Here is an 11241-nt window from a genome sequence, read left to right as displayed (position 1 = left end):
TCGACACCGAGGACTTTGGTGCGGAGCTCGGTGTCGAGGTAGAGGCTGGTCTCTTTTTCGGTGCCGAAGTGTGTTTCTCGGCACAGCTGGCAGGCTCGAGCCGCCAGAAGGCTTATTAGGCTTCTTCACCGGGCCCGAAGGTGGGGTGTTTGAAGCAGTGTCTTTGGTCTTGCCTAGGCCTGGAGGCGAAGGCGTGACCAAAGCCTTTTTGGGTGTCGGCGCGGGTGTGGGAGGGGGTATAGTACTCACGACCCTCTGCGCCGGGGTGATGTCCTCCACATCTGAGTCGTCAGCTTCGGAAGCACCGACAAGGTCCTCTTCGGTGTGCTGCTGTCCCGGAGCTTCGACGTTGTCCCCGAAGATGTCGACTGGAACGGAGGTCGAGGAGTGCGCCATGTTTCGTCTGGCCCTTCGATCTCGAATAGTGTTTCGATCTAAAAGACTTGCAGGCGGGACAGTCTCGAGCCTCGTGTTCAGGGGAGAGGCAGAGGTTGCACACCTCATGAAGATCGGTGTGGGGTAATTTGGACCCACATCGAGGGCACTTCTTGAATGGAGTTTTCCATCAGCCGGGACCGGAGCTTGGATAGGCCCGAAGGGCGCCGTCGACTGGAATCGAAGATGTGTCGAAGAAAAGGTGATTGAGGAGATCTGGATCTGAATACCGCGATGAGCGAGGATTCCGCTTCGATCGTCGAACTGGAAATGTTCGAAACCGGAGCGCGAAGTATTACATCCGAGCGAGATGGCAGAAAAAAACAGAGTATGGAGCCGAAGCCCATGCGCAATACCAACCAAGGGAGGAGTCACCGACCTCGTGACTGCCAAAGACTTTCCAAGACGAAAAACAAACTGCAAACATCCGGGCCCAACACTTGATGGCGATCTATGCAAAAGTGTGTAATCTGCAGCTCATATGCCTCGAACACAATGTTTTGAGTACAGTCTGGCCCACACTAGCTTGTTGCTTAGTTTGCACATCTACACAATCATGTTTAGTGAAAGTGTGCGGTGTGGACCATGTAGCTGCCCTGCAGATGTCATCTAAGGGAATGTTTCCTAAAAATGCCATGGAAGCCCCTATCTTACGTGTAGAGTGGGCTTTAGGGGGAACAGATGCGTTAGTTTTGCGTGAGCAAATCTGTATGCATTTAACTATCCACCTAGCTATCCCACATTTGGAGATGGGGTTGCCTTTGTGTGGTGGTGAGAAAGATACGAACAGTTTGGTCTTACGAAAGGGTTGTGTTCTCTCGATGTAGTAGAGAAAGCTCGTTTGACATCGTGTGTCGAGAGCTCTTTCTGCAATGGTCTGTGGTTGCGAGAATACGGGCAGTTCGATTGGTTTAGATGAAAGGGAGAAATTACTTTAGGGAGGAATTTGGGATTAGTGCAGAGAACAACTTTGTTATGATGCATTTGCAGAAAAGGTTCTTGAATGGGGAGTGCTTGTATCTCACTGACCCTTCAGAGGGAAGTAATTGCTACCAGAAAAGCAGTTTTCCATGTTAGGAATTGAAGTTCACATTTGTGTAGAGGTTCAAAGGGAGGCCCCATTAGTCTGGTGAGAACGATGTTTAGGTTCCACACAGGTGAGGGTGGCACTCTGAGGGGAATTATTCTTTTGAGGCCTTCCATGAAAGCTTTTATGGCAGGTACTCTAAAGAGTGATAGTTGTCTGTTTTGTAGATGGGCCGCTATGGCCACAAGGTGGTCGAATAGACGTGTAGGCTAGGTTGCATGTTTGTAGGTGTAGTAAATAGCCTATGATGTGTTGAATGGACACATCTAGGGGATTGAAGTTATTGTTGTGACAATAGACCACAAAACGTTTCCACTTGGCTGTGTAGCAAGCTCTAGTGGTAGGTCGTCTAGCTTCTCTAATGATGTTCATACAGTCAGGGGGAAGATTTAGATAACCGAATTCTAAGATTACAGGAGCCGGATCGCAAGGTTGAGCTGAGCAGGGTCTGGGTGCCTGATCTCTCCATGGTTCTGGGTTAAGAGGCGTGGAAGAGGTGTAACTTTTGGTGCGGTACTACAGATAGTTCCAGCAGTGTGGTGTACCATGGTTGTCTGGCCCAAGTTGGAGCTACTAGGATGAGTGGGGGAGTGTTGTAGTTTGTGCACTACTAATGGAATGAGTGGGAGCGGCAGAAAGGTGTACGCAAATCTGCCTGGCCAGTTCATCCATATCGCATTGCCTTTGGACGATTGGTGTGGATACCTTGCAGCGAAGCTTAGGCATTTGGCGTTGGTAGGTGGCGAAGAGGTCCATCTGTGGATGCCCCCACATTTGAAAGTATGGGTGAAGAACTTGTGGATGGAGTTCCCAATCGTGGATCTGTTATGTTGGTCTGCTCAGCAGATCTGCCATAGTGTTGGACTCCTGGGACATGTTGGGCTAGGAGAAAGATTTTTTTGGGGTATGGCACCTCTCCATATGCTCTCTGCAAGCTGAGATCTGCAGAGTGTGCTGCCTTGTTTTTGTATATAGTACATGGCTGTCATGTTGTCGGTGCGGACTAAGACGGCCTTGCCTGAGACATGCGTTTGAATAGCCTTTAGGGCTAAGAATATGGCTAGTAACTCCAGATGGTTGATGTGGAGTAACTTTTGGTGAGGCGTCCACCTGCCCTGCATGGTGTGATGTAGGTGAGCTCCCCAGCCTGAGAGCGATGCGTCCGCTGTCAGTACTATCTGAGGAACCAGTTCCAGGAACGGTCGCCCTTTTGAAAGGTTTTTGGTAGTCCACCACTGCAGAGAGCGATGGGCACGACCGTCTACCAACACCAGATCTGTCAATTGACCCTGGGCCTGGTTCCATTGGCGCGCTAAGCACTCTGAGAGGATGCATCTGGAGTCTTGCGTGAGGTACTATGAATATGCAAGAGGCCATCATTCCTATAAGTTGCATGAACACTCGCACTGGAAGAGTGTGTTCGGGTTGAAATTTGGCGCGTGTAGCCTGAATGTTTGCTATCCTGGCAGGACTGGGATAGGCTAGCACTTTTGAGGAGTCTATGGCGGCACAGAGGTATTGCTTTATGTGGGACGGTTGCAGATGGGACTTCATGTGATTTACTGTGAAGCCCAGTTCGTGAAGTAGTTGGATAGTGGCGCAAGTGTGTTGTACGAGTTGGCTTTTATGAGCCAGTCGTCTAGGTATGGGAAGACATGGATGTGTTGTCTTTGCAGGTGTGCTGCCACTACCGCTAGGCACTTGGTAAACACCTGTGGTGACTCCAAAGGGGAGCACTTTGAATTGATAGTGTTGACCGTCCACTATAAATGAGAAACTTCCTGTGAGCGTTGTGAACAGGAATGTGGAAATAGGGGTCCTTGAGGTCCAAGGTGGCACAGAAGTAGTTTTGGGAGAGCAGGGGAAGTACCTGCTGGAGTGACCATGTGAAAATGGTGTGAGTGTATATAGTGATTTAGGGGTCTGAGGTCTAGGATGGGCCTTAGAGTGTCGTCCCTTTTTGGTATGAGAAAATATAGGGAGTAAACTCCCATATTTTGTTGGAGGATAGGAACTAGTTCTATTGCACTCTTTTGTAGGAGGGAGATTACCTCCTGCTTTAGTAGTGACAAATGTTCCTGTGACATTCGGCGTGGTTTGGGGGTAGATGTTAGTTTGAGGCTGACCGAATTATTTGTGTTTCCCATTTGTCTGAGGTGATAGTAGTCCAGACAGAAAGGAAATTGTAGAGTCCGCCCCCAACCGGAGTGGGATGGTCTGGGGGAGTGGAGGGAAGTCATTGGTAGGGTAGAGGCAGAGCGGGCGGTGTTAGTCTTGCCTCTGCCTTTGTTGCCCCTGTAGCCGCCTCTTTGGTAACCCCTTGTGAAGGTGGATTGGGTAGGGGCTTTATAGGAAGTAGAAGCAGTATTGGAGGAGTAGCCTCTGGAGGTGGGAGCGCCTGGGAGGGTGCGACTGTAAGGCTCCCATAGACTTCGCCGTATCAGTTTCATTTTTTCCAGGGAATCATCAACTTTTGGGCTGAACAGATGTTCCTGGTCAAAGGGGTGGTTCAGGCAGGAAGCCTGCACCTCTGGTTTGAAACCTGAAATTTGTAGCCAGGCATGTTGACGGAGGACGACGCTGGTGTTAATTGCCCTAGAGGCGGTGTTAGCTGCATCTAGGGAGCAGAGAGTGTTGGTTTTACCCTCCTGGATTAGCTCATTGGCTCCCTTTTTAGGTCTCGACTGAGCCAGCGCTGCTCGCGAGAGCTTTTGTAAACGAGGGATTTGGAAGTGCAAACTAGTGCTTTTCAGGCCACCAAATACAGTGCATGTGCGCCGGGTGCGCTCACCATTTGGCAGCCTGCCTGGTCACTTTCGCGGCCGCTTTGATGTTCTCAGTGAGCCGCACGGCCACTGAGAACATCAAAGCAGCCACGAAAGTGCTCACCATTTGCCACCCCCCTCCCTTATCCCACTTCCTGCTTGTTATTTTATACTTGTTTTTTTACAGTTACGGGGTGTTACAGGGATGGCTGCTGTTCGTGCTGGTTTGTTTTGCTGCCCTTTACAGCGTTCAAAATAATGTTGCAGAAATTAGTTAAACCCATTTTTAATATATTCAGTACATGCGTTCAGTACATTTTATAATGCAGAATGCACAAATACAAAAAGCCCTCTTCGTGTCCGCACTAAATCCGCAAGCATTTCATAATAAATTAACAGTCACACTGCAAACGTGAAACAGACTTGACATCGTCCAATGCTCTGTGGCAGTATAACTAGTTTGCTTCCCAATTAACATCTTCACTTCTGCACATTAATACCAAAAGGCAACTGTCGTGAAAAGGGTCTAACAGGAAACATTAAAATGATGCAATATCATGTATGAAACTTTTACTACTATCCTCCAGCGGATTCATATTTCTACACAAATTTATGTTCATTGCACTGTCTATAAATCGGGGTTTGTTAAATGAAACATGTTAATTTCCATTTTGCTTCTCTTCCTATTTAAAGAGTCACACAAAACAGATATAATCAGTTTATAAGATACACCACTTTCCACAAAGATGTATATTAAAAAACGAATTAGATATTATTCCTCAAAGCCTTTATTACGGATTCTAAAACATCTATAAAAGCAAAACATAACAGTTAAAATCTCAATTTGTTAAATACTCAGACGCTCATCAAGCTGCTGGTCCTGCATTGTCAATGAAACGATTTCTCAAAACCAGGGCAGTGTAACTTTGTAAAGTGGTGTTATATCAGTTGATTCCATGCAACCTCATTGTTTTAGCCCCTTATTACACATGTACAATCGAGAAATACAGCATTGTTCATAGAACCTTTCCAAGCTCAGAATAGTGGTTCGTGGTGAGAGTTTAATTATTATGGACCAAGTAGGGACATTCTCAGATTTGTTTTAATTTTACTAAGTAATGTCTCAATTTAGTTAGTGCTTTTTTACAGCATCAAGAGACTCTGCTCATTAGTTCGAACTTTAACCTTTCTCAGTGTCATTCCTATATACCTTAGGGCACAGGGTCAAGTTAAAATATAGATTACATTAAAGCTATTGAAATTGGTAAAGTTTTTCAGGAACCATGGAGTTCTGAACCCCAGTTCCAATTGTTGTGTTTTTTGGCAAATGTGCATATGTTGCACTTGCTGCAGGGGAAATGTCCTTTCATGGGGGAAGGTCACACAATAGTTTTTTTGCCAATACTTGTAGTCTTGGTTTGTTGAGAATATTGTTGTCTTTAATTAAGCATCCTCTACTAAAAGCAAACAGTGGTTTGGCATAACGCAGACCACTGGAGGTTAGGAATTTCCAATGTTTGTTGATTGACTTGTTCTGGCAACTGTTCTGGGTTGGGGGGCACACCCTTAAGTCCTGGTGCACCCCAGGGGGCCCCCTGCTTAGAGCCATTTGAACAATGTAGCTTAATCCGCGCCCAGCGATTTCCTACAATAACAACTTCACATAAATAAACTGAAGGGGGTCCAACAAAACTTAATTCCCATCGCATGATACTAACCTGCCTGGTGCGTTCTATTAAGATTACAAAGAATTTAAGATCAATCTATGAATCGCAGACGCTTTCACCACCTCCAACCTTTGCCTCATGTTGGCCGCCTCCGTAAGAACACGACCAATAGATTAACATTACTCATGATCTCAGCACAGTACATAAGGATGAGATCGGGCGCATTCAGGCTGGTATGGCCATATTAACAAGCATTGGCATAGCCAATAGGTCTCACCTTTGGGACCTTATAAGTGTTTAGCCATGCAACAGTTATAGGATATTGTGCTTCATAACTAAATACTTATAAGGTCCCAAAAGCGAGACCCATTGGCTATGCCAATGCTTGTTGTATTTGTCATGGAGGGGTTTCATTATGGCTTCCAGTTCATCAGAATGTGCCCCGTCATATCTTGCCAAAAGCGCTTGTGTTTGAAATGCGCCATATGTTGGCAGCCTGGGATGCAGTGCGCTTGCCAGATGCGTCCAAGAGTTTGGACTCCTTATCAGGTGGTGCCGCTTTGCCTGATGCCTGGGAGTTTGCACGCTTTCTTGCAGTGGACACTACTAGGGAGTCTAGTGGTGCTGGCCCTCTGATGTAGGTGGGGGTCTGTAGGGGTGGCCTTATACCTTGTCGATGTGAGGGTTGATGGCCCTGACCGGGTCTTTAAAGACATCCGGCGCGTGCTTGATAACGCCTTTAAGCATGGGCAGGATGGAAGTGGCCCACAGTGTTGTGTCGAAGGTATCTAGGAGGAAGTCCTCCTCCATGGGGTCTGTATGGAGATCCACTCCGTGGTAGTGTGCAGCCCTATGGAGTAGTTGGTTAAATCCCATTGTGTCTTCCAGGGGGGCGGTCTTGAAGGGTATAGATAGTTCTGTGTGACGTTAGGGATGTCTGGAAGGTTAGTCGTCCCATGGGTCTGGGGAGCCTGTAGGAGTGGGGTCCCCTGTGGGTTGCCATGGGGCTCGTCCCCTGTGTAATCAGACAATCATTATCTGGAGAGGGTGTGGGGGAGGTGGAGGAGGGGTGAAGGTATTCTCAAAGGCAAAGTCTTTCCTCTTTGGAGGTGGAGCTGGGGCAGGCTTGTCCAGCATAGTTTTGCTGCAGATCATCAAATGTCAAGTTTTAGGGTCCTTGACAAGTGTTTTTTGTAGTGGATCAGGCCGAAATAGTTCAGTGAGTGGCCGATCCGTCGGCGCTGATAGCGTCGGGCCGTAGGTTTTTAAGTCTTGGAGTCTGCATCAGTTCGTTGTTTTGAACTGTGTGGCTTTAAGATGGCTGGTTGTTAACTCTGCTCAGAGAGGACTTTCGGCTTTGAGGTGTGGGTGTCGATGGCATTGGGTTTTTTGCTCGGCTCCAGGGACGGTGTCAGTACAGAGGAGCTGGTGCTGGTCTTTGGCGCAGAGTGCTTTGGTGTGGAGCTCTGCACGCAGGAGGATATTTTCTTTTTCGGCGCCGAGCAGTGTTTCTCAGCACAGACGGTAGGCTGGCTTGAGCCCAAGCCGCCAGAAGGCTTGATAGGCTTAACCAGGCCCGAAGGGGAGGTATGGGAAGCCAGGCCTTTGGTCGTGCCTAGGCCCGAGGGCAAAGGCGTGACCGAAGCCTCGATGCAGTTGAGGGTGTGGATGTTAGTACTCACGCCCCTCTGTGCTGGAGTGATGTTCTCGACATCCTGAGTCGGCCTCGGAGGCCTGACGAGGCCCTCTTCGGTGTGCTGTTCTTCTGGAGTATCGATTCCTTCTCCGAAGATGTGGTCTGGGATTGCTGTTGACGTGTGCCATGGTTCTCCTCGACCTTTTGTCTCGAATGGTCTTGGACTGGAAGGATTTGCACGCCGGACAGTCTCGAGCCTCGTGTTCAGGGGAGAGGCAGAGGTTGCACACCTCATGGAGATCGGTATGGGGAAATTTGGACCCGCATAGAGGACACTTCTTGAATGGAGTCATTCCTTCAGCCAGGACCAGATCTTCGGGAGGATTGCGCACCGATCAGAAGAACTGGAAACTGTTCGGAACCGGAGCGCAAAGATTACATCCGAGCATGATGGCGTAAAAAAACCAATCTGAGGATGGAGCAGAAGCACATGCGCAATACGATCCAAAGGAGGAGTCACATACCTCGTGACTTCCAAAGACTTTCCAAGAGGAAAAACCACTGCAAACCTCCGGGCCCAACACCAGACGGCGATCTATGCACAGTGTGTAATCTGCAGCTCATATGCCTTGAACCATAGGTTTTCCGTAGGTTTTATGGAGCTTTGACTCACAATTAGGTGGGGTGGTAGGGTAGTGGTTGGGATTCACCTTACTTCGAGCACTTACCCAGCACCATATGCCTGAGAGCTTAGTGGTAAAGTCGGGGGTTGCCTGGTGCTGATCTACAGAGACTAGTGATTTGCCTGTTGACTCAAGATCACAAGCAGATCACCAAAGCACCCAAAAGGATATTCACGAGCGCTTTGTTGGAGTGCAAGTTCTGTAGGAGCTGGCATGGTTGGAGGACCCTTTAGCACAGTCCATATATGGTGGGTAGTTACAAGTCCCGCACTTCTGCCACATCAGTATGGTGCAGGAGGCACTTTTTTCCATGGCAGGGATGGGAAGACAGGCCAATATCCAGGGTGGTGTTTGGCCACTGGTATCCTGCAATTTCTCATAGCAATTGTCCTTATATTTAGTGAGGGGGCTAAATGTTTCCCCTTCATTAAATTTATAAATCAGAGTCTGTGCCAAAGGTAGTGTAATTCCTGAACACAGCCGGGAGGTAAAGACCCAGATGGCAGTTTCCCAGAAGGATCAGGTGAGGCCTTGGTTGAGGTGCAGACTACTTTGGCTTCGAGTTGGGAGTGCACGATGGGCTGGGTATCCTCCAGTATCGTGGATTCAGAAAGAACAGGCATGGGCAGTGGAGGCAAGGCCAAAGTTGGCAGTGGAGCCAGTAGCAGATCAGAGGGCATAGACTGTGCAGAGGGCGAACCAGTCAAGATGAAGTCTGAATAATGGTGCCTACTCTGGAGTAGAGGAAGGGGGGGGGGGGGGGGGGGGGGGGGAACGACGATTACTGCTTGGACTTCTGGTCTTTGTAGACTTACAAGAAAACTTTGATTGCAATGAAAATCTGCCACTGGAACAACTCCAGGAGCATAAAATGGACATTCTGGTTCATGTGTCATGGCATGGAGTCACAGTGGCTGGTGAGGTAAAGTTTTTCTTCACAGCTCCAGGTGGCCTTTGGGTTCATATGGGCACATTTGCTACAGGACCTGGAGTTGTAATATCCTAGGCACCACAGGCATACTTCATGGGGCTCTGTCAGCCATCTGCTTGCGACAGTTCGTTGTTTTGGGAGGGGAAATCACTGGCACACAAATATTTTGAAAACTAGGGTAAAAGAAACTAAGCAAGAAGCTCCGGATTCATGACTGAAGGATCTGATATCATGCATGGGTGGAGTTTGCCACTTCGAGTAAAATGTCAGCGTGAATCTGCACACCACCTTCTGGTGCCAGAAGTACTGCTTTGAAGTGTCTGAATCCAGTCAGACACCTGGGGAATATTCACAATGCGAGGAATCTGTAGTTAAAAGTATTCATAAGAATGTCAAGCAGGGACTTAAATGTAGGTTAGAGTGCCGGAGATCGGGTTGAAATGTATGGTAGTAGAACTGCAGCAGAGAAAACCGCTGATGAAATTAAGATTTGCAAATTAGGACTGTACACCAAAGTAAGGCGCAGTGCAGCAGCATAAGGCCTAGTAGTACTTGTTTGATCTATAGAAAAGTAAATTTTTCCAAAAACCTTGATGAAAGCTCCTATATTCTGCACAGTTCACCTGCAGTTTGCTCCTCGATTTTGGAAGACAGCAAGACTTTAGATAATTATGGCAAGCTACATAAATACAGTCCTCAAAGCCAAGTTGCTTACATAAGAAACAAACCATCAGACAGCTTCAAGTCAGTGCTATTTTTGTTTATTAGTGCAAGATGAACATGTACAAAAAAAATGGAATCTTAGTCTACAACTAAGCAGTGGATTTTGATTTCAATTGCAAGACTTCATGTATGAGGTTTGAACATAGTCTACACTGCAGGTCGCATTTTATTCAAAAACAGTGAGCATCCAAACTGCTGACAATCTGTAACCCGTTTGGTAGGAATGTTCATTAGTTTCCGTTTTTAGAAATGCAGCTCTTCGACCGCTCCTAAGAAAATAAAGAAAAAAGGTTATTTGCCATGTAGCTATCAGTGTATAGATCGTAGTGCTGTAGATTCACAAGCTCTGCACACCCCTGTCATCTAGTGTTAGATGCAGACATTTACAAGCAGTTTCTCCAAAGTATACTTTGAGTTAACTTGGAAATAAAACTTTTACTCCGATTCCCAAAACCCACAATGCACTAGAACAAAGACTCAGCCTCAGATAGTTATTCTCCCCTCAATGCATGTGAACTTGAATAAAGGCTTCTTTACTTTAAGAGTGCAACTCACTTAACCCTGCACAAGAAATTGATTCACACCAAAATGTTACATTAATGTGAAATGCAATGCAGATCTCAAAAGGGGTCTCCACAAGCGAAGTGAGGACTGCATAGAGGTCCCATGCTTGAACCATAGGGGGTCCTTGGAGGAATTACTTCAGACATTAATGAAATCATTAAATGCTGGGATTTTAATTAAGGATTTAGTTGGCCAACTCTGTATGCAAGAAGCCACTGCTGCCAACTGAAGCTTAATGGAAGCATTTGCCAGCCCAGCCTTCGAGGTGTAACAAATTGCATATAATATCCAGAACAGACACTTAAGGGTTTATGTACGTAGTAAGGGCCAACATGCTTCCATTTTGCTGCACAAGCTCCAGTGGTTGGCTTGTGAGCTTTGTACAGAATATTCATGCACTTCTCCGGTAACCATGAATACCAAGAAAAGCAGCCAATTCAGACCTCAGGTGCCACATCACAAGGTCAAATTCCCTGAGAATTGGACGCTGTTATGGACCCGACTACAGAGATAGGTCTGCTCTGACTGACAATTTTGGGTGGATAGACTTTCCCAGAAGCACAGATTAATGAATTGGAGCAACAAGGAGTCGTGGATGTCTGCTTCTGCCATCTCGCTGCATAATTGACCATAAGTAGTGGAGGAAAATGAGCAAATGTCTACCAGGTCACCTGTAGTGCATGCCCACGGACTGTTGGTGTTGCCTGGAGGGGATACGTGAGCATATAGTTTCTGTGGTGGCGTTTAGAT

At 47.2% G+C, this 11241-nt stretch overlaps 1 protein-coding gene across 1 annotated transcript in view; it reads right to left on the bottom strand.

Annotated features, from left to right (window-relative positions):
• Positions 1-9949: 9949 nt before the first annotated feature.
• The window catches only part of TALDO1 (transaldolase 1), a 60033-nt gene continuing 58741 nt past the window's right edge, over positions 9950-11241 (bottom strand). The window contains exon 8 of the mRNA XM_085644864.1: positions 9950-10196. Within this exon, the coding sequence (XP_085500990.1) occupies positions 10158-10196 (39 nt within the window). The 3' untranslated portion in view covers positions 9950-10157. The remainder of the gene's footprint in view (positions 10197-11241) is intronic.

This window comes from Triturus cristatus, chromosome 3_1, assembly GCF_964204655.1.
Source record: "Triturus cristatus chromosome 3_1, aTriCri1.1, whole genome shotgun sequence".
Taxonomy (NCBI): Eukaryota; Metazoa; Chordata; class Amphibia; order Caudata; family Salamandridae; genus Triturus; species Triturus cristatus.
The sequence above is the reverse complement of the archived record's forward strand: the minus strand, read 5'-3'. Positions and strand labels throughout refer to the sequence as shown.